We start from the raw sequence: 24,437 nt of genomic DNA, 5'->3' as shown, positions 1-24,437 counted from the left end.
TGTCCTCTGTTCTTTTCTTATCGGCTGACTTTTATGGCTGCGGTGGACTTTACCTTGTCATAAAAACACAACAAACATGTCTATTTGCTGGGAAGTCATCTGATCTCTTTGGCAACCATTGGTTTTCACTTTTATTTGATTGGTTTGACTCAGGTCATATAGAATCTGCTAATGATCGAACCGATGAATGTGCCAAAGTGCGAGATCAATATTTCTTTTCGTAGTAGTGTCCAGTGACCAGTCTTGTAACCTACACCCTTGCTTCCCTTACACACACGTTCACACACCTGTCCTCTGATTGACTTATATTCATGTGGACAGAGAGCACATCCCCATTCAGCAGGTAACTGTACACTTGTAACCAGAGGGTTGCCGGTTCCCCCACTGTTCCTGTGCATGGCCTGGTGTGTAAATATGAAAGGTTAAATTCACTATCACTGTTGGTGTGTGTGTGCGTGTCTAACTCTACTTCCCCATTGCCTCTGGTATGACAACATGCCAAAAAACAGTCCTGTTGTCATGTATTGGTCTGCAGTTAGGAAACACTCTTCTGTTCATCCCAACCACCTCTTCTCTCCGTCAATCATTGATGACTTAACTGAGTCTCATTTCTTTAAGTTCCCCCCAGATTCGTCGTTTTATTAATACTGATACACCTTCCTTCTCCAATTTGCCTCATGTGGAATCTGACCTCTGGCTCTGTATCTTTCTTTAATAGTTTTATTACTACAAACAATTTATCTACAAAACTCACTATCACTGGAGACTCTGAGGTCTATGTGAGAAACAGACTTAGGAGTTGTTATTCAGCCAGAGCAATAAATACATTTCCAACACAACTTCAACAGCATTCAGCTCAAACCACGAGGGTCTGGTCAGCCTAGTGTTCACCACCCATGTGCCTGAGCTGATATTCCTCTCTAGGAGCCTTCATTTCACACCTAATAGTCTGCTGGACTGGTTCCATTGGGGGTTGCAACGCTCAGCCGGTCCGAGTTTGCTTTCACGACTCCATCACTTTACCATCTCGGCCACAGATGGAGGACAAAGTCCTGGAGGACAAGGCTGCAGGGGAAACAGCGGGAGTGTGGAGTCCAACAGTGCCACCTGCTGGTGATGCAACACACTCATGACCAATCCTCTGAGCTAATTAGACTGTTTTCTTTTTGTTGATCGCTGACTGATACGTGTAATGATTTATGACATTACACGTCATAAGTGTTGGATCTTTGTCTCACTTTGCCTTCATTACAAGACAATAAACTAATCGAAATCCCAGTGAATCACTGAGCCATTTTGTAGACATTCAATGTCAAACGTTCACTTGGACTCAAAGTTGAACTGATGAATTACGGATGATCAATAATATACAGTAAGCTCTACACTCTAGATTTTAGCCTCTTAACAAGAGACTCGCCTGATTAACATCTGTCAATTCAAATCTATGATATCTACGTCACATGTTCACGTCTTTATTTCACCAATACAGACTTTTCCAACAGTTTTTCTCCAACACCAAACCCCATAGAGAATATCAGTGATTCTAACATCACAGCACGCAGGAGTTGTTGATCCACTGCTGCCTCCATCACTAAGTTCACATGTCTTATTTTGTCAATTTGGCTTTTGAAATCATTCATTCAGATTCACCTCAGTGACACAAAGTCATTGGTAAATCAATGACAGCTTCATTTTATGCCCAATATTTAAAACTTGTACACAAATGGTGCCAAAAAACTCCCCAGACTTTGGTCTTGTCAGTTCAATTAGAAAACATTATTAACCATTAATAACCATTGACTATCAAACAACTGCCACATGACTCTTTAAAGCTGTAGTATGCAACTTTTCATCATAGCGTTGTGGATAAGAAAAGTTTCAGATGTGAATTCTACGGTTCTCGTTCAGCAGTTTGACGGAATAAATGCTTCTTGTCTCCGCCCCCCCGGCTCTGACGAACAAGCGTTATGTGCTGTACATTTTTAAGTTATGTTAAGGGTTGGCTCCTACACTGGTGTGTGTGCGTGTATGCGTGTGTGCATGAGAGGCCATTCATATACGATATGCTAATGAATCATGCCCTGAGGATAATGATGCTGGCATAGTCAGCAATAAAGTCAACTGGAAAACCCTGATAAATTGTATCTATTTTGTCTGTATCAGTTTTTGTTGTGTGGATCAGACCATGAGCTTCGATGAATAAAAAATGGCACCATCCATCCATCCATCCATCCATCCCTTTGAGAGTTGCAGGTGGATGTGGAGACAATCATCGCCCGTTAAAGTGAATGCAGGGTGTTGAAGTACAAAGTCTCCAGACGCATTTACCAGCCAGAATATAGTACATCATTAAAGATTTGACATAAGCAACACACTTATTTCCACGTTAAATCAACACATAAAGAGCTTTATTAACAACACATTTCATCTCTGTCTCTACAGGTCAGTTGGCCAGTTGTTGAAGATGGACGGACACATGTACTGTTTCAGCAGGAGGTTCACCCTCTCCACGTCTCCTCCCTCCCCACTGTGGACAAAAACACACGTGTGTGTTGTTATGTTTCCTGTGTTTAGATCTAAATGATTGAACTTAACTCTAAGGACATGTTTTTATAAATGTTACATGCTTGTCATATTAAGCCTGCTCTTTGTAAGAGAATACTATTAATATACAACATACAATATTATTTAATATGTTAAGCACATCATCATTTAAATTCAATCAACATCAATGTCTCTCCACTTTCTAGTGGATTATTGCAGCTTCACAGTGTGAAGAGCACATCACACTTTAAGAGTGAGAGAGTGAGACGTCCTTGTAATACTGTAGTCTGACGTCTCGTACCTCTTTTTAAAACCCTGCATGCGGCGCAGGAAGGAACAGATGGAGCTGTGTTTGGCCTTAGATCGCAAGAACTCTGCATATCTGTTGGAGAACTCAATGTCTCCCAGCTGCCTCCTGCGGTCCAGCAACTGCCTAAAAACAAAATCACATCAACCATTAAATTAACATGACATCAGCTGGGATTTCAATAACCATTTCATTCATTCATTCATTCATTCATCCCTACCGAAGTTATTTCCACACTTCACGCTCACTCACATTCACTTCACATTCGCCACATTCACGCCACGCTCACTCATTCACTTCCTCACATTCACTCTCACTCTCACATTTTCCCACTCACGCTCACTCACGCGCTCACCTCACACACGCCACATTCACTCTCACATTCACGCCTTCACATTCACTCACATTCACGCCACATTCACTTTCACATCTACTCACATTCCACGCCACATTCACGCCACACGCTCACTCACATTCACGCCACATTCACGCCACATTCACTCACATCTACGCTCACGCTCACTCTCACATTCACGCCACATTCACACTACATTCACGCCACATTCACTCACATTCACGCCACATTCACGCTTCACTCACATCACTCTCACATTCACTCTCACATTCACGCTCACATTCACTCTCACATTCACTCTCACATTCACGCTCACATTCACTCTCCCATTCACTCTCACATTCACACTCAGTTTAGAGTGTCCAGTTTACCGCTGCATGTTTCTGGACTGTGTGAGGAAGTCAGAGAACACATGCAAATCGAGCAATAATTGCCAACATTAAATAAGAGCTACATTAGCTGAAGAACCTTTAAATATTAACATATCATCCCATACTATTGTTATATTATTACCTGCCATTCATTCAGTACATTCATAAGAAAGGGCGAGTGGCATGTACAGGTGGTGTGACAGGTGAGTGGTGCGGAGCTGGAATTGCCATGGCACGAACCATACAGTTAAAAAAAAGTGAAATATTTTCCCACATCTCCAAAATGAAAGTTAAGAGAGTTCATTTACAAGAAACTCGTCTCACCATAATAGGCTTCTCTAACATCTTATCCACAGAGATATAATGTTGGAAGAATCTAGTGTACTTACTGACAAAGAAGGGTAGTGTGCGAGCTGTTTAATGGTATTTAGTATTAGTGAATATAAACTTGGTCATCATATCCAATAAACACCATTCAAGAGTAGAGCAGAATAATCTATTTGGTAAGTGTTTTAATGGGCGTAAGCCACACGCTCAACTCTGCTGCTCAATCCACAAATGCTTTTTCCTGACAAACATGGCACCATTTAAATCCAAACAAAGAAATAACAGTCCAATCTGCAAGTCAGTTTTTCACATGATCTATAAAGTTCTTTCTCTCCACAGAGTGGGAGTGAAATATGGTTTTTAGAGGCTCTGTGTTTCTGCACTTACTAATGTGACTAGCAGAGGCCGACAGAGGCTTGGGGTGAAGTCTGCCATCTCTGTTGCCTTGTTGTATATCTGCTCTTGGTCTCATTCTTCTGTCTCTACCTCATCTCCCTCTTGTCCTTTCTCTCCCCCTCCTCTCCTCTGTCCCCCTCCTCTCCTCTGTCCCTCCCCTCTCTCCTCTCTGTCCCCCTCCTCTCTCTCTCCTCCTTCCTGTCCCCTCCCTCCCTCTGTCCCCCTCCTCCCTCCCTCCTCCTCTGTCCCTCCTCCCTCCCCCTCCTCTCCCTCCGTCCCCTCTCTCCCCTCCCTCCCTCTGTCCCTCTCTCCCCTCTCCCTCTGTCCCCATCCTCTCCTCTGTCCCTCCTCCCTCTCCTCTCTCCCCTCTCTCTCTGTCCCCTCCCTCCTCCCTCCCTCCTGTCCCTCCCTCTGTCCCTCCCTCCCTCTCCCCATCCTCCTCCCTCCGTCCCTCCTCCTCTCCCTCTCTCTCCCTCTCCTCCCTCTGTCCCTCCTCCTCTCCCTCCCTCCGTGTCCCTCTCCCTCCCCCTCCTCTCCCCTCCCTCTCCCTCCCTCCTCATCCCTCTCCTCTCCTCTGTCCTCTCCTCTGTCCCCATCCCTCTCCCTCCTCTGTCCCCTCTCCTCCTCTCCCTCTCCCTTCCCTCTCCTCTCCCTCTCCCCTTCCCTCCTCTCCTCTGTCCTTTTCTCCCCTCCCTCTCCTCTATCCCTCTCCTCTCTATGTCCCTCATCCTCTCCTCTGTCCCTCTGTCCCTCCTCTCCCTCTCCTCTCTGTCCCCCTCCTCTCCTCTCCTCTGTCCCTCTCCTCTGTCCCCATTCTTCCTTTCATCCCAACCGGTGGAGGCAGATGCTGCACATCTGTGAGTCTGGTTCTGTCAGAGTTTTTTTCTCTCCAGTGCCCCCTAGTGTTAGATGTTGTCTATGTACAGAGACCTGAGATCATGTATGCTGTGATTTGGCGCTATACAAATAAATTAAACTGAATTGAATTATCAAAAGGCCATTTATTTTTCCCTTTAAATATAATTTTACCTGAGTGTTGCCTCAGTGTTCATCCCTGGCAGAGACCGTGGTGAAGTCAGGTGTTTAAACTCAGTCAGGTAACTCTCCACTCCATCCTTGTTTCTACGTTCATAGGACAAGAAGCACAGCACTCAAAGGAAAAAGCAGGTTTACTATCATCATAGCAAACTAAATGATTATTATTGTTGTTATTATCATTTCTGCACATAAGTGAAAATGTAGAACTTGTGTGAGATGGTAGATGTGGTGTACCTGACTGGAAGTGCAGTTGTCAGGTAGAGGAGAGCAGACAGCATGAACACCTGAGTCACACTCACAGACGACATCATGAGGATGCTGACAATTTCCTGAGGAAACAAGAAGAAACACTTTAATGTTTTTAGTTAGACTACAACATGAAGAAAACACTAAACACAACAGTGTTGTCCTGACTTGTCCTGAACATCAAATGCCATTGAGACATTACTGCTGCAAACAAATCCAGTGGGAGAATGACTCAATAATGTCTCCAGGACTCACCTGATCAGATCTTACTCAGAGACCAAGTGACAGTGACAGACTGGGTGTCAGGATGTGTGATGTATCCTTTTGTACCTCCTCAGGTATCGACCCTTCCACAGACCTCACTGTGATTTTATTGCTTTTCTTTATTGGCTTGTCAACATAAGCTGAACCACTGGTTTGCTCACTTCCTGAAATCTTAACAAAGTCATTGGCTTAAACTTCCTTAATTAGGTCTAATGACCTGAGAGAGCGGCTGGTTATTTGCTCATATCACCCACACGTCAGGGCTAAGTATTGATCATCTATCTTACATCTATGCTGTTTTATGGCAGTAATTCTGTGTTTGTGTTTCCTCCATCATGATTTTTCAGGAGGATTTGTGACCTCATGGCTTTATTAGATGGTATTTGCTACATTTAGGGTGGTGATAGTGCAAGAACCAGGTGATCCCGGATACATGGACCAGCTGTGTGTGGAGACCCAAAGAGAATATAAAATTAAATTAAACTAACACAGGAAACAAGCAGAAACTTCACAGCTTCATCATGTTTTCATCAGTTTGCTGCTTAAGATTGCAGATGAACACAATGTTGCTGTTGCCTCCATGTCTGGACATAAAAGGATTCTCATGAATGTCACTGGCTGAACATGAACAAAATCTGAACATGTTATACTGAAACACAGTCATGTGGAGCTTACAATTTAAGTTATAGGCCCCTTATGAGCCAAGTCAAACCCAAGACCAAGTCCAACCCAAGACTGTGATGTAATTGGAGTTTCCCCCAAAGAATTATAGCATATGAGATCAAATGTTTTCCAGAGGCAAACCCTTTAAAAAATAAATAAACAGTCCGTTATAAGTTTAAGCCACATGCCAAAGGTCAGAGGTCATTGAAATAAAAATTCTCCTTGAAAAAAATAAAACAAATCTTTTCTGAATGACAATAATATACAGTAATTAATTCAAAAATACAGTACTGTTACAATTTTAACAGAAATAATAATGGACTTTGGAACAAACATGACTAATAAAATAAAAATTGTATCTGTGAAAATGAATGCTTAATTGAATTTGAACAATTTTCTCAATTATTTCACTGTAGTGTGTGAACTATGAACCAGATGGTTCCCGCCATAGATAGATATAAAGGCTAGAACCTGTGTTACAGCGGAGTGTCTAACATCCGCACAGGGCGGCCATCTTGCCACAGTCAGCTCGCTCACCCATAACATGTGTTGTAGTGGTACATGGACTTTTTAAATAACCATAACTTGCTCAATTTTCTACCGATTTTCAAACGGTTTGGGTTGTTATAAACGTCAGAGATGTAGTTATTATGACAATGCATATTTATGAATAATTATAACCATGGGCTTCAAATAATAAGAAAGGTGCAATGAATACATACACACACAAGGTATTTATGTTAAATCAATATATTTGCTACTAAAACTCAGGATACAGAAAGGCATGAGATAAATGTATACTTTTATAATAGGAATATTACTAATATAATAAAATAATGTATATAATAATTATTATTTGTTTAAACTAAACATGCATGTAATAATTCAAATTATTATACTTTAAATACAGTAACGATACAGGAACTATATTTCACTCCTTGAAAATACATACATATACATGTATACACACACACAAATGAATCGAAATATAGTTAATAATAGTAAATGTAGCTAACAATTGTATGGTTTGTTATCTCACTTAATTATGTTGCTTATTAGCCGTGTGAAGAATCAATAACGAGCGTTTCGTGCTCTTTTTTTTGAGGACTGACCTGACCGAAATCCATACACTGACGAATAATAGAGTACGTCTATTTAATATCCATCCATCCATTTTCTACCGCTTTATCCTATTTTTATTGCTTTATATTGTCACTTTATACTGATAATTTAATATTTGAGTCATCCGAACTTTTTGGTAACACTTGAACGCACCACACAGCCCCTCCTACATCCGGTAAGAAACCGCTATGTGTCAGAAAAACACATTCTGACCTCAGTGTACACTGATGTAGCGGATTTGTACACACGACCACAGCCGGTAAAAAGCCGTTTGTTATCGGGCTTTGGAGCCTTTCATCCCTGACACACACACAAAGATCATGCCCACGCGGTGGTAAATAACCACGCGCTGCTTTTAGCTGCCTCCTCAGCCGGCTGAAGGAGGGACAGGACGGACAGTCGTAGATGGAGTGGCCGGGCAAGCTGCTGCTGCTCTCCGAGCTCCAGGTCAGAAACGCCGCGTACGATGTGAGCCTGAGCCGGTTCCATCTCACCTGGAAGAGACGGATTTCCAGTCCCGTGTACCACCCGTTTAGACCCAGTAAGAGCTGGATATATAGTCTCTGTCTGCCCGTGTATGTTCGTCTTTAATCCCTGTCGGCCTGAAAGATTTAGCAACATATGACCTACATACATCCTGTGTGATAAATAAAGGCAGAGGGGACAGGAGGGGACATGTTGTTTGGACCTCTAGAAAACACAATGAGCAGAAGTCGGTGTGGAATGTGCCAATAAGTGAATCGATCGATTTATGCGGTTACGCAACTACCTGCGTTAGATCGACACTGTGTGGGGATCCAACTGAGGCTGAACTTTTCCAAAGTCTTCATAATTTTCTTTTTCCAAGGCATTGAATCCAGTTTCTTTTTTATTGAAAACATTTGACCGTCAGTTGTGAACCTCTGGCTGGGGTGACACCACAGCAAATGAGCTCAACGTAATTGGATTTTATTATTATTATCAATAGAGGTGTCACGATTCTCCAAATCTTGATTTTCAATTTTAAGGTCACGATTCGAAACGATTATCAGTATTTTTTTCTCTCTTTTAGGCCACGTGGGTCTGCCACTTGTCTAATTTATTCTAGAATCATTGGTTTTATGTCATGATAACTCAATCGATTTCTATTGTGGTGTCATGACTGATATCAGTGTACCACACTAAGGCCTATTGTCAAATTTAAATAATGTATTCACAATATGTAACAGTTACCAGTAAATTCTTAAATGCATGGGTTTCCACCACTGGAATAGCCCCTATAGGGCTATAGTGTTGCCCCACTCAGAGTCCTGCTTTCACTCACTGACCAGCTGAGACACGCAGAGGAATGTCGGAATGATGTGGACCTTACTGTTGGACGAGTAAGTAAATGTTTGTTTACAAACTAAACATTAAACAACACTAAACAACAGAATTTGCAGTTATTTACATAATAGAGTGGCCTTTTCCCACTGGAAGTTATTGCTAACATGCTAGCTAGTTTATGATAGCTAGCATGCTGATTGTAGCAACAATTCATTCACAGAAACACATGAGACAGTCCTGGTAACAGTTGTCCACTGCACTGCAACACTAGTCCCTATCGAAGGGCTTCTATGACGTTGACAAAGATAAATAATATTAAAGTAAAGTAAATATAAAACATACAATAAAAACAGCTAACTTTGTTGAAAGGGAACATTGACAGTAGCTTGTAGAAAGATCATTGTGTGATTACAATCTCAGGTGGAATGTACTGTAGGATTCCTGTTGGTGTTTTTTTACCTCAAATGTTATTATTCAGTGCATGTAAATGGGAATGGTGGCAGAATCTACCTCCTTTAAGGCAGTTGATGATTTCTGCATACAATCTATTTTTATGGGGTGGTTATGTTGCAATGAATGGACTGTCATCCCTCTTACAGTATGATGTGATTCCAGGTTCAGCAGCTCACCATCGTCCTGGACAAGCGTTGGTTTAAGGTGAGTAAGTTCATCTACTTTAGGTACACACTGTATGTTTTTACTTTACTAATGTCTGTGTCCATTACAAAACAAACTGGAAATGGAATGTTTTTGGCCTGTATGCGTGGTGGCATGTCAGTGCTCAATTTCATTGTTATGTTGTTCTGATAAATACAAAGACATACAGTAGTTAGTGTTTCTTTGTTAGTTTGAGTTTTGACAATACATATTTTATGTTTGTTTATTACACGTGACAGGACTACATCAGATTTGGAAAACTTCCAGAACCATATCCTGATGTACGCAGGAACATCAGGAGGGTAAGAGGACCACTTTTCACTCAAGCAATGTAACAGACGCGGCCTCTGCTAGCAGCATCCATTACAACTGTCACAGTCGCCTCCTTCCTGCATGAAACAGAGATTTACACAAGATGTACTCTACGTTTATAGTATACTGGTCGCAGTGATTACTTTCCTATTGAGCTTTCAGAGTGGTCACCTGATTGTTTAACAAATGACTGCCTTTGTTGTTACAGATGATACTACAAGAAGTGTCTGCGATCATCAGACCAGACGATCACATGTTTTGGTGTTCTCGCTCCAGTACAGCCACCTACAACATCTGAGCTTGTTACAACTCATGTAATGTGTGGTATAGGTGTCCTGCCCTCTGTGTACATGTGTATGTCGTTCTGAACTTGTGTAAATAAAAGTTTACAGAGTGGGAGTGAAGTGTTGTTTTAAGTGGCTCTGTCTGTCTATTTGTTTGTTTGTGTTTCCGCACTTGCCAATATGACCAGCAGAGGTCGCCAGAGGCTTGTTGTGTGATTGGTGTGAAGTCTGCCATCTCTGATTGCCTTATTAGGACTTGTGGTGAAGTCGTTCTCAAGAGTAAACACTAGGGATGTCCCGATCTGATATTGATATCGGATATTGCGCCGATAACACCCAAACAACGCGTGTCGGATTATATCAGATTGCATCTAAAATCTCCGATATAAGCGCTCCTATACAAGTAGTCCATACCGCTCCAGTGCTTCTATCCAGCAGCGCCCGTTGTGATCACGTGGGCTCTGCGTGTTGGATGCATGTCGATCACATGATCACAACAGCGTCTGTGTGCTAATGCTATTTCAGGGGTTAAACTTTTTTCTTGAACCTGTGAAATCAGAGGCTACGAAGCCGCACAGCGAGCGCAAGCTAGCCATTAGCACCACACTAGCTCATCCTGAGGCGAGCTGCTAAAACAACATTATTTCATTAGCCAGCGCCACCACTGTTTGTTAATTCTACCCCAAAAGCAGCCATGCCAAGAGCTTTCTGAGTTTTAAATGGGTCCTGAAGCTCCACACACAGAGCTAAGTACGTCTGCGGGGCCAGTCCCCCTGCTCCAGGTCTACCCGTGTGGGTTGAGCTAATCCAAAATAATGAAAACAAGGGGGGGTGTTAGGTACTTTCCTCCTAATGAAATGAACCATAGACTGTATGAAATTAACATGGCAAAAAATCCAATATTCTTATTTTGACGGTTAAAATGTGTGTAACCCAATGGTTAATAATAAATGGGTCAGTTTTTCTCATACTTACTGTTGCTGACTATTGCCTATTTTAACATTCCACAATACAAAATATGTAATGAAAGTATGTATGATTCATGCTGATATCGTATCGGATCAATATCGGTATCGGCCCATACTCAAGGCTGCAAGTGAAAAAGTTGTCTCGGGACATCCCTAGAAAACACTGAGATCCTGCCCTCTGTACATATGTAGGGAACATTTTGAAGATGTGTAAATACAATTTTCAATTTCACACATTCACAATTTCACAAATGTATTTGTGAAACTTTGGGAAAATGTCTCAAACACAAAATGAAGATATATAAATGAGAAATTACAAGACAAAAAAACGCCTCTTACTTAAATTTGTGGTGGGTCATGACATAGAGGGAAAATTCCTGGAAAAACTAAGTGTTTTTCCAGGAATGTGATGCAAGGTTCATAATTCATGAAAAATACATTTATGAGGTAAGCAGTAGTGGCTAATGAGAGAGTAATCACTGAATGTTTGAGTGGTCGTAGCTTAGCTTGCTACATTTCTCTTTGGTGTAGTCAAGCTTAATTGAATGTAGAGTAACCGGTAGTTTGCCCAACACTGATTTTTACAACGTTATATTTTGTCTTTACTTATTTGTAATGTCAAAGCTTTCAGTCCATGAATAGTGCTATAAATTAAATGTATTATTATTATGTCTTTTAAAAAATATTGGTCCACCTCAGCTCTTTTATTTTACAGATATATACTGTATGATAATAATCATAGTCGCCGTAAAGTACTAAATTGTCTGTATAACAATATCCATGAAGTGGATGTTTATTTGACAATCAAACTTATTGATAAACTCCAGAAGTGCTACCAGAAGACAGAAGTTTGCACTGTATTACTGGCTTCATATCCATTTTTATTGTGTTTATTTTTATTATATCAGTCCCTGTACTAACACTGATCATATCAGCATTTTGTTTTTGTTATTGTCTGGCCTGCTGCATAATTAGTTATTATTAGATCATCTTGAAATATCATGCACAACTTTCTGTATCTAACTGAAGTTGTTTTACTTTCAGGTTTGTATCACAATGTGCTGGTGTCCGAGATCATCTCTGTCAGAGAGGAAGAGGAGGGTCCAAGCAAGGGAGAAGGAAAGGTGTGCAGGCACGCCTTCACAGGTAAACACATCTGGACATCCAGTCAAAACAGGCACAAGGCACATATTGAAGCTATAAAGAACACTAACAAGGAATAACACATTCCACCAATTAATCCTAGAATTTCATCTATTTATTTTAATACTAAAGCTTGATATAATTGATGTCTTGGATTTAAAATGAATGATTGTGTCATTTATACAAAGGAACAGGGCTGTGCAATTACTCGTAATTTGTGTTGCAATTACGATTATGGTCTAGACGATTATAAAAACAAAATGATTTATTACAAAACAGGCGATTTTATTTTGGAAATAATGCTTTTAATGTTGTAAATGTGTCCTCATAAGTCCTTTGCTTAGCCCAGCAGTTGCAGGGTCATACTTAGGACGTTGTTGATATCAAGTGACAGTGAATACTACATTAGGCATCAGATGTAGACAAATACAGCTGCACTTGGCACAGATAAGAGTTTTGATTTAATTACAGGTCCCGCAAAAAAAAAACAAATTACGATATAAATGTTTCTATTTCTTTAACTTTTATCCTCATACTTTTTAACCTTTTTTTTATGAATAATGTTTGTTGTGTTTCAGTGTTGTATGTGGAGAGATGTCGGCAGCACCGCTGGCAGCTTGCAGAGGTCACCTTCATGTGTCCAGAGGGGGCGCTGTGTCAACACTGGGTCAGCAGCATCAGAGAGCAGCTCAACACTATCAGTATGACTTCACATCAACACACCCTCACTAAAGGCTACTTTACTCTCATTATTGGAGAGTTATGTGTCGGGGCTGGGTGACATGGTGTACACTTCATGTTGCAATGTTCTGTGCTAACAGTATATATTGTGAAAAAAAGAATTTTAGTTACTCTTAAATAAACATAAAAATATTAATCTACCAGTGGTTTCTTTTTGATAATGCATAATGTTGCATCAATTCTTTTATTGTAAATAACGCAAAAGAAGTCACTAAAGTCAAGGCATTGAATTTCCGGTGCATCCTTAACGAGAATGAGTTTAATGTATTAATGTTTATAGTGAGGCTGGTCATGTTAGCAGCTCAGCAACAGGAGTGAGACCCTCAGGAGTTTAAAAACACCTCTGGCTTCTTCCATATGTTTTTGGAACAGCGTGTAAATTTGGCCTCTGTTCCAGACAAGTATGCCTGTCGCATTTTTAACACTACATTAAGGTGTGTTAATATTGATTTGTTTATCTGGATCACAAGACCCATTGACCTCAGTGTGTCCACATAGTTGTCACATAGCACACCTGTGAATGACAGAGCTCACATGGCAGATCAGATCAGAATCAGAATACTCTACAGAGTTGCTGTCAGTCATGCTGATGTTGTGACTGTTTACAGCCAGCAGACCCAAACATCTGCTCGTCTACATCAACCCATATGGCGGGAAGCGGCAAGGCAAGCGTATCTACGAGCAGAAGGTTGCCCCACTGTTTGATAAGGCTGGCATCTCCACGGATGTCATTGGTATGTACTGTAATGTTGTCTATGACGCTCTGGGACAGACATTATACATTAACACATGTTCTATCTGTGTTTGCTATCTCAGTAACGCAGTATGCCAATCATGCGAGGGATCACTTGAGGACGGAAGCAGAGCTGAGAAAGTTTGACGGGTGAGTTTCACAGGCGGGGTACACCCTGGACAGTTCGCCAGTCCATCGCAGGGCCACTCACACATAGAGACAAACAACCATTCACTCTCACTCTCACACCTATGGTCAATTTAGGGTGCCCAATTCACCTAATCCCCATATTGCATGTTTTTGGACTGTGGGAGGAAGCCGGAGAACCCGGAGAGAACCCACGTACATGGGGAGAACATGCAAACTCCATGCAGAAAGGCCCTTGTTCCAACTGGGGCTCGAACCCGGGTCTTCTTCTGCAAAGGCAAGAGCGCTAACCACTACACCCTCCGTGCAGCCCCAATTCAATTCAGTTAAATTTTATTTGTTTATTTATTATGTCAAGGCACTTTACATAGTAAACCAGAAACCTTTAACCTGTAACTGATCACATAACTTTCTGTACTAATCGTGATTAATCCCATCCTTTCATTTTTAGATATATTTTTATAGATATCATTTATTCTAATTCATGTAAAATTAACACAGAGAAAGCACATTTAAATACACACACCATGGTTTATTGACATCTTTATTTTTAAATTTCAATACAGGACTGGGTGTTATAATCTAATGTACATATATAATAATAATAATAACTCATTCCACCACGCTGCACCACAGAGCGCCACAGGAAATCATTCCTGCCTGTGGCCATTAAGCTGTACAATTCTTCTGTATGATAAATAGGCTTATATTTCCTCTGCTTATATTGTTAATATGGGGGGGAGGGGGAGGTGCAAGTTTTGAGGTATATTCTTGAAATTTTTAACTTGTAAATGTATTCTTATTTTATTTGTATTCTTTAACTGTGTAATTTTATTCTTATGTCTATTCGTACTTATTTTTATAGTTTTTAACTTTGTAATGTAAAAAAAAACAAAAAAACTGCTGCTATAACATTCGTTACCTTTGTACACTGGAGCGCTGTGACGAAAGAATTTCCCGCAAGGGATTAATAAAGTATATTCTATTCTATTCTATTCTATTCTAATAATAATAATATAATAATAATATGACCTGGCGATGGCCAGGTTTCTTTTGGCCTTTTATCACAACACAGCCTCAGCTCCACCACAGGCTGATCAGTCCTGGGTTCTGTGGTTAGTTTTTCCACTTGGCAACCCGAGTTCGATCCAAGCCCAGGTTTGGCCAAGTCTTTGATCACTTTCCCGTGGACCTGCCCCCTGACTCCCAGATCCCTCAGGAGTTTTGCTGTGTAGCTGGCCACAAAGCAAAGAGTATTGCAGCATCTTTAAAGCTGTCGTGCATAATGAATATCCATTCCATTTAAGCTATTGCCAGTGGAGTTCAAGACTGTTTCCTGTTTTCCTCGTCGTATTCTTGGTTTTTGGACTCGTTTTTTTGTTTGTTTGCACTTTTTATAATAATATGTTTAAGCTTCTGATCCTGGTCTTGTGTCTTTTCTGGTCCACAATCTTTAGTAAAGTGGGACAGATTAACATCCGGCCAAATTGCTTTGGACCTGGTAGACACCAGCAGAACCCCGACCCATAAAACGTTTTCAGCCCAGAGTGAATTTGAGCAGTCATTGAGTGCACTTTGAAAGTAACCACCTTATGGCAGAAGAGGTTCTACAGCTGGTCAGACAACAGCAGCCACACATTGTCTCCAAGATACGCTACGTCATGCGTCTACTCCACAGAAGAGCTCTACAATGGGCAGAGGTGCACCACTCCACTGTGGGTCCAGACATGCTTTCATTTACAGACTTGCTGTCCCGGTTCAACACGGTTTTTGACCAACCAAGTCACGTGGGGAATGCTTCTCAGCGGCTGCTCGGTTTACACCAAGGGGGAAGATTGGATGGGATTATTCTGTGGATTTTTGGACTTGCAGTGGAACGAGCCTGCATTACGGGGAGTATTTTAAACCAGATTAAATGAACAATTAAAAGATGAACTGGCTACACGTGAAGACCCATGTATCTAAATAAGGGAAAGAGCGTTGCACTACCAGCCTGTCTGGTCCTCTGAGGAACCCTGCTTCCTGTTGAATGCCAGTCTCTGTCTTGATGGATAAGTTTCCCCCTGTCAGTTATAATTGATGAAGGTGCTGAGGAGAACTCACTTAAAAAGAAGTATCCTCCACCCCGATTCAATTCTGCCTTTGAGCTGTTGCAGGAAGCCACCATCTTCACAAAATTGGACATGCATATCATCTACTTCGGATAAAAGAGGGGGACCACTGGAAGAGAGCATTCAACACTCCAATGAGACACCTGCAGGTTTTCAATCTCCCTTGTTAATGATGTTCTCAGGGATTTTCTGAAGCGCTTTGGTTTGGTTTATCTGGATGACATCCTGATCTTCTCGTCTGATCCACAGGAACATGAGTTCCATGAAGATGTTTCATGAAGACACAGTAAGTTTACTCAGGTTTATAATAAGACAGGGGCAGATTTAGGGGCAGATTCAGCCAAGATCCAGGCTGTGGTCAACTGGCCAGTCCCCAACAATCACAAGGAACTGCAGCACGTCTGGGCTTAGCTAATCAACACAACCTCAAGTCCGATGCTGTGTCGAGACAACACTCCCCTGACCATGCTGAAGAGGCCATGGAAACCATCTTCCCTCAGGAAAGAATCATCAGCACCCAAACCTGGGACGTGGACCAGAGAGTCATCAATGCCCAACGTCAACAGCCCGATCCAGGTACTGGTCCCCCTAACTGCCTGGTCATTCCTTCCTCTGTCCGATCTCAGGTGCTGCAGTGGGGCTGTTCTTGTGGCATTACCTGGTGCTAACTCATTTCTGGTGGCCCAGTGTGGAAGCTGATACCTGAGAATTGGTTGCTGTTTGTCTACTTGTGCCCGTAGTAAAGCATCCCATAAAGCCCCATCCCAGGCCAGTCCTGGTCCCACATAGACTTGGATTTTGTCACCGGTCAACCTCCCTCTCAAGGTAACACAGTCATCTTGACTATTGTTGACCGCTTCTCTACAGCAGTTCATTTTATTCCCCTAACCAAATTACCCACGGCATCAGAAACAGCTGACCCTTTCGAGGACTCTCTAGACCATCAACCCCCACTTTTCCTCCAACAGGAGAAGAATCTTGTGGTCCCTGTAGTCCAGGATCTCCTGGGGAGATGCTGCCAAATCTGTCACTCGCACTGTACTACAACGCTCGTCCCAGCTTGTCCAACAGTCAGCAAATCGTCACAGTTTGGAAATATGGATTCTGTTTTTTGTTTTTTCTTGTTGCTCTGTCTCTGCCCAGTCTTCCCTGTAGTCCTTGTTGTATTCTTGGTTTTTGGATTTCCACTGCGTTGCAGTGTTTTTTGTTTGTACTTATTATAATAAACTGTTTACGCTTCTGATCCTGGTCTTGTGTCTGCCTTTTCTGGTCCACATTGTTTTGTATTGGCACCCATTAGCACATTTGGATCTATCTATCTAGTGATCTCTCTCCATCATCCTCTTCAGTGCGAATTTGGTTTGTTTTACTAGTGAATACTCATGCTAACATTTTATTTTGACCTCTGACCCTGGCAGTGTGGTGTGTGTCGGGGGTGATGGCATGTTCAGTGAGGTCATCCACGGGCTGATCTGGAGGACTCAGATTGATGGTGGCATCGATCCCAACGGTCCGGATCAAATTCTCCGTCCCTGTCTTCTTCGCATCGGAATCATTCCTGCAGGTCAGAAACACTCCTGTTTACAGGAAGTCGGGGACTAATGGCACTTTTCCAGTATACAGTTCCAGCATGACTCGGATCATTTTCCTCCTCTACATGGGCGGAGTCAACCGTCATCAAACTGCCCTCATGTTGTTTTATATTTGAATACATATGCACTCAATACCTTTCAGATTTATATTTGTGAATCATTTTGAAATGATGCATTATTCTGTGTTGGTTTATTAGTTAGTTTTTTTTATTAATCCCCTTAGGGAAAGTATTCCTCTGCATTTTGACCCATCCTAGAATTAGGAGCAGTGGGCTGCCACACTGAGTGGCACCCAGGGAGCATTGGGTGTTGGGTACCTTGCTCAGGGGTACCCCAGCCCTTTTTGGCCAGGTGGGGATTTGAACCGGCGACCCTCTGGTTACAAGTTAAGTTCCCTTTCCACTTGGCCACGGGCTGCCCCCAATTTTTTTTATTTTATTACATAAAACCCCAATAACATAATTCAAACTCAGCAAGGCGTTATAGATTGGAGCTTTGAAAGGCAACAACCCAGAAGTGCCACTGAAACTGAGGAACATGTTTGTATAAGGTTCACTGCTGATGACAAGTAATGGTCTAAAGAACAAGACCAAGTAAGATTGACCTTCATTGTACTGTGGTCTGTTTGTTTTAGGTTCTACAGACTGTGTTTGCTTTGCCACGGTGGGCACCAAGGACCCCGTGACCTCTGCCCTGCACATCATAGTGGGTCAGTCACACACACACACACACACATACACTGTGACATGCTGCACATCAGAAGCAGACGTGTTGCACACAAGACTGATTATGGTCAGAATTACAGAAGTATGATCCTGCAGGGATTACATTTACCAAACTAATCTCTCAGGACGAGAGGTGGAACTTTAAGGTTGGCTTCACACAGCAGTAACAAGGAGCTTTATAATATATAATACTGGAAATGAAAGTGAAATGAAACGTTCAGACAGACAGAGTGGAGAAATTATTATATCAGCTGCAAAAAAATAAAAGAAAATCACTTCAAATCCAAAAGGAAATATTGGGAAAATCGTTATAAATCAGATCGGGAATCAGAATCAGAAACAATAAGGCCACAATTCGGCCTCTCTTTTTTCTAAATATGAATATTTTCTTAATCTCCATAAAAATAATGACTTCTGACTGAAAATGTTTTATAAATATATATACAGTATATACACATATATATGACAATAGTTTACTATTACTATTCTATAATGTCACTATTTTACAGTTTTACTTGTATTTTTATTGATTGTATGTTCTGTGCTCCCAGCAGTCTCGACCTGAGGCACCATCACCATCTCTGAGCTTTACTGAAGAGGAATGTTTGAAGTTAAACTTGTGTAGGAGAGGATCTGTAGATGTGAGCTTTACAGAGACTCTGGAGCATCCTCATCATAATGACTTACAGTCGTTCAGATGTCATCAACAAGCTTTTCAGCGTCCTTTAATGACAGGATGAAAAAAGGCTCCGCTTGTCCTCAGTTGAAATGTACTGAACATGTTTGCTTCCATGTGTGTTCAGGGGACTCGCAGCCAATGGACGTGAGTTCAGTTCACCACAACGACACCTTCCTGCGTTATTCAGTGTCTCTTCTGGGATATGGTTTCTATGGTGATGTGCTAACTGACAGTGAGAGGAAGAGATGGATGGGTCCATCCAGATACGACGTGTCCGGTAGAATGAGTGAAAATAATGAACGTTTTATAACATCAGATAAATGAGAATGGCATTTTGAACTAAACAAATGTTATTTATTGTCTGCAGGTGTGAAAATGTTCCTGGCGCATCGTTCTTATGAAGGAACGGTGTCTTACTTACCAGCCAGAGACGTCAAAGGAACACCAAGGGACGTCACCAGGTGTCTCTCAGGGTGAGAGCGCTGCGTTAGGATCTGTAACTGTTTAACCTGATGTGATTATTATTGTCATTTATTTATGTTCATTTATTTATGTGTGTTCATGTGCAGCTGTGTGGTTTGTCAGTACAATGGGAAGCTGCTTTCAGAGCAGTCGGCCCGGTGTAAGATGGATGAAGCGTCACAGAGTGGTAAGTCCATTATCTATACACTTTATTAAAGGACTGTCTGCCTCTCACACTAAAGTGGGAGCTGGTGACTTGAGGATGGGGAAGATGAGGAAGTCTTACCTCAGTTATTTGTTAAATAACTGGAGATTTTTAAAACTTAAAACCTTTTAAAACACGATTGTGTCTCTTTTCTGAGGGGTTGATGGTGAATGGAGGACGATCCATGGGAAGTTCTTGGCTGTAAACGCTGCCAGTATGAGCTGCGCTTGTCCTCGCAGTCCGAAAGGCCTCTCCCCTGCTGCTCATTTGGCCGACGGCACCACAGACCTCATCCTGGTCCGGAAATGTTCCCGCTTCAGTTTTCTCCGACACCTGCTGCGACACACCAGCAAAGACGACCAGGTACAGCTCAGTCCTTTGTTTTCATCATGCATTGAAATGATCTATGATCTATATAAAAGTTTGTGTCACAGAATATTCATTATCATTTCTAATATCAGAAGCAACACGTTGGCAACACCGAACCACGAGTGATGTGAACTCCAATAACTGTGAGGAACAAACGAAACAGAAGGTTTCCTGCAGAATCCCTCACTGTGTGTTTATGTTGTCGTTGTTCGAAACAGTTTGACCTGACTTTCGTTGAAGTGCACCGGGTGAGACGTTTCCGCTTCATGCCACGTCACCGCCAGAGCGACTCTGACCTTCAGCTGCAAGAAACGGGCAAACGCCAGACCCTCAGCCAGATCTGCCGGGAAGCGCCCGCTTGTGGCTGCGCTCCTGCCTACAGCAGCTGGAACTGCGACGGCGAGATCCTGAGCCACACAGCCATCGATGTCAGGTACCACCGCGGATTCACTTTTATACTTTTATAGCAGACTTCTCATTAAAATACTCTTTTCTTTGTTTGCCCCAGAGTTCACTGCCAGTTAATCAAGCTGTTTGCACGAGGGATCGAGGAACTCGCAGTGTTTGAGGATCACAACAACCCCTGTACACTATAAACATTATTTATAGCGTGAGCCCTGTGTGTGCGTGGGTTCTCTGTGTGGGTTCTCTCCAGGTTCTCCTGCTTCCTCCCACAGTCCAAACACATGCATTATGGGTTTGTTGTCGTTTTAGTTGAGTTTATTTTTGTTTCAATTAACCCTGAAGAGATTTGAGTAGCAGCTATTTCTATGAAATCAACAAGAACATTGTTTGGTGACTGCTTTGCTGTGATATTGAACTGAGCTCTGTTGAGTTTGACAGTCTTTAGAATCCTGAGATCATTGATGGATCTCAGATGTTAAAGCTGGATTCTGTAGAATGGTCAGATTTTAACTCCTCCTCTTCTTTCTTTTTTTTTGCTTTCCTTTTAGCCCAGACTTGTTTTGAGTAATGCTGGTTTATTATAGTTTATTATAGTGAGCAGATATGCTTACAAATCTGGTCTCAGTCTCACGTGTCTGATAGAGATCACATCAAAGACGACATCTTCATTATTATCAATAGTACCATCTCAATATATTTGATTTGTTTTTCCTCATTTTCATCACAGCTTGACAAATGCTTTCGTAGACATTCATATGAAGTCAGCCCCTGTTTATATTTGAAATTTAAGCTCATTTCACTGATGAATTACGGGTCATGTCGGAGGTTACCAGCTGTCCCGTCCCGTATTAGAATTAAAAAAAGAAATGCTCCGTTCGGGAGGAAGTCGTGCTACAATGCTACAACCGCAGCTCTGTTTTGTTTTTTGGTTTTTGTGACGATCAGGTCCAGAATGAGATGTTTTATGTATATGAGAAGCCCAATCATCCAAATCCAGCATCTAGCTTACAAATATTCAATTTGCAGTGGAGATTGTGACACAGGAACAAAAGTTTGTCATATGATTACGTGCTGGTTCACTGAGGTGTGATGTTCATGTAGTGAAGCTATTCTGCGTCTAAGTGTGTCTTCAGGAGTGCAGTGCTTTGGTGGTGCACTATATAGTTCTGGGCTATAATAACGTTAATCTGGCACCACGTGTTTATGTCATAGCAGATATTATTTTGCCTGTGTGTGTGTGTGTGTGTGTGTGAGAAGTGATTTATGCTGCGGTCCAAAAGGACATTGGAATGCTCAGTTTTGTTGTGGACATTGTCCTGAGATCTCCGCAGGATCGCGGTGAGGAGGCGGAGTGTAGCTTGGGTTGTAACATTGTGGCTTTGACTCGTCTGAACTGATCTACACTGCAAACCTTTGACTCCGTTTATTTTCACTTTTTAATTGTTTAATTTTTATTCTGGAGTAAAAGAAAAATCCAGTCTCTCACGCCGGCTGGAGTCGTGTTGATGTTTGCACTGGTTTTCAGGAAGATCCACGCTCAATTGTAGCTATAATTCCTTTTTTTTGTTTTTTTTACATATTTAAAAAATATGTCAAGATCTCAAAATGTAACTATTTGCAATAGAGTTTGTGTGAATCTTTGATTTCTGCAAACACAAAAGCAAGCACAGGAAATCATCATAATGTAACATTTGATTGTAGTGTGTTATTGATTTTACATTTGGTGAATGTTAGTTGTGCTGAAAAGTGAAGTTTCATTCAATTGCTCACAAACTCTGAGAGGTTTGTAGCCTGTTGTTTACCTCGTTCATTAATAAAATTCCCGTGTAGCAGCATCACATTGTTGTGTCGATACGTTTACATCAGTAACATTGCCTTGACTTTGATTTCATTCATGTTCTAAAATCTAAATCACCACAGTTTCATTTAAGTCCATTTAAAATGCAAATATAAAGAATATATTATATATATTATATATTAATATATATTATGTAATATATGTATACATACATACAGAAATATACATATATATGTGTAACATCGTTAAAAAGGTTCAGCTAAATCCAGCTAAATGGAACAACTACGCCACCTGCTGTCATAAAGGTTTACCTGCATGATCACTAATAGCAAAGGATTATGGGTCAAAACAAAGTGAACTAACATGATCACTGTGTAGAAGTTCAGCTGGCGTCACTTGGTTACATACGGTGTGTCCCAGAATAATTTATGACGTTTAATCCATTTTTTATTGTATTGTGTCCTGAGTGTATAAGGTGTAAGGATGGATTTATGTCAGCCACTCCTCCATCTCTGTCAGCCACTCCTCCATCTCTATCAGCCCCTCCTCCAGCTGAATCAGAAAGACTTTGTTCACCACATTTCAACTGTTTTTTATTTATTTAATTTTTTGTCTTTATTCTTGAAATTCATCATCTTTATGAATTATCCTTTGAGAGTTGTCGAAGGAGGCGGAGTTTATCCTGAACAGATCAGCAGTCTATGAAAGGACCTACACTCACACAACTATGGAGAATTGTGACAGCAGCACAATAATAAGACGGTTCAGACTGCTTTTACACAACGTTATTACAACAGTTCAGGGGTGAACGTGTTTTTTCCTCAAAACTTTAAACAGGAAAACTTTGTGTACACTGCATTGTTTGAAATTCCTCAGCAGCAGACTGGCTGCTTTTCTTTTCCACACTCCACCCTTTTCCAAATGCTATAAATAGCAATTGTTTCAGAGGGCAGAACAATGCACGGCAGGCTTCACACATTCCTGGCACCAGTCTGAGCCGCTGCCGCCTTTAACTCCCTGACTCATGTCTGCACATTCACGTCATATAAATACTGTTGTCTCCCCACACACACACACACACACACACACCACAGCAGAGTTCCCAGAATGATGTTAAAAGTGGGAAAGTTTCCTGCAGGAATCCTGAATTTAATTTGCAACCGTGTGAAACTCAATAGTCAATAGTCACTTCTTCACTTCCTGATTGTGCTCAGGAGAATTTATTTTGAGGTAAGGGAGGAGCCACTCCACCATCACAGCTGGGCCAGAATCACTTAACCACAGCTTCAATCTCTAGTTGTTTTCAGGTCACACTGACAAAATCAAATATTTCATATTTAATTTGATCTGCTTCCTGATTTTACTCCAGAGTGTTATTTTAGAGGAGAATAAGTATTATGCACCTGATGTCAGAGAATTCTGATTCTAAAAAGGAATACAGTGATAGTAAATGTGACATCATATTGACAGGTCTAAAATAATTTTCTTGATCTATGAGTATTGACAGATGTTCTCATACTCAGATCCACATTTGTCTTAATCGAATACATGTGATAAATGTCCTTTTAACCTTTTGAAGCCGCTGAACAGATAACGGAAAATATCCAGTTTCATCAATTTTTATATCATCTCCTTGTCCTATCTTTTTTTCTCCAGACAAAACCAGGTCATGTGTTTAAGGCAGTAGTAGCATGGTATCTGCACGGTGAAAGCAAACCTATCAAGAAGGAAAAGAAAAGAAATAATAATAATAAAATAAACAAAATAAAATCATATTCCCTGACCCAGCCTGTGGTTGTGCAGAGAAACACCACCACAGCACTTCTTTATTACAGCCCATCATCATCATCATCATCATCATCATCATCACATTATGTGGTCACATGACACACTGACAACATGATGATCCAATAATAACAGCTCCTCACTGAAGTGATGTCGAGAGCCAACGCTGCAGTGACTCGTTTGGCAACAATCAACAAGTATTTTAACAGTTTGAATGTGTTCAATGAGAAACTCAGAGACTTAAAGACTTGAAGCTGAGAAAATCAATATTGTTTACACGTTTTTCTTTTTCTATGCATATAAATATTTGTAAAAAAATATCAGTTATTACACCTTTCTATCTTTTTAATCTGACCAATGCCAAAGTTTAGAACGACCCTTCT

The 24,437-nt window shown here is 41.2% G+C and overlaps 1 protein-coding gene and 1 long non-coding RNA gene across 2 annotated transcripts; both read left to right on the top strand.

The window, feature by feature from the left end:
• Window positions 1–7,810: 7,810 nt before the first annotated feature.
• On the top strand, window positions 7,811–22,306 carry LOC122776107 (ceramide kinase-like). Its single transcript, XM_044036485.1, has 13 exons — window positions 7,811–8,174; window positions 12,204–12,305; window positions 12,881–13,003; window positions 13,652–13,777; window positions 13,860–13,926; window positions 17,453–17,598; window positions 18,261–18,335; window positions 19,155–19,307; window positions 19,398–19,503; window positions 19,600–19,679; window positions 19,855–20,060; window positions 20,285–20,499; window positions 20,575–22,306. Exons 1-13 carry the CDS (start codon window positions 8,039–8,041, stop codon window positions 20,660–20,662), a joined length of 1,623 nt encoding a protein of 540 aa, XP_043892420.1. The 5' UTR covers window positions 7,811–8,038; the 3' UTR covers window positions 20,663–22,306.
• Window positions 8,181–10,300, top strand: LOC122776108. The gene is made up of 4 exons (XR_006361167.1): window positions 8,181–8,994; window positions 9,554–9,595; window positions 9,835–9,897; window positions 10,116–10,300. It is a non-coding gene; the product is annotated as an uncharacterized LOC122776108 (long non-coding RNA).
• Window positions 22,307–24,437: the final 2,131 nt, after the last annotated feature.

This window comes from Solea senegalensis, linkage group LG10 (genome assembly GCF_019176455.1).
Source record: "Solea senegalensis isolate Sse05_10M linkage group LG10, IFAPA_SoseM_1, whole genome shotgun sequence".
Classification (NCBI taxonomy): Eukaryota; Metazoa; Chordata; class Actinopteri; order Pleuronectiformes; family Soleidae; genus Solea; species Solea senegalensis.
Note: the sequence above shows the minus strand (reverse complement) of the source record. Positions and strands in the feature narration are given on the sequence as shown.

Coding starts and splice junctions, on each gene's coding strand:
- LOC122776107 (XM_044036485.1), top strand. CDS start 8,039: ATGGAGTGGCCGGGCAAGCTGCTGCTGCTCTCCGAGCTCCAGGTCAGA. Junction 18,336..19,154: donor TGCCCTGCACATCATAGTGG/GTCAGTCACACA, acceptor ATGTGTGTTCAG/GGGACTCGCAGCCAATGGAC. Junction 19,308..19,397: donor ATCCAGATACGACGTGTCCG/GTAGAATGAGTG, acceptor TATTGTCTGCAG/GTGTGAAAATGTTCCTGGCG.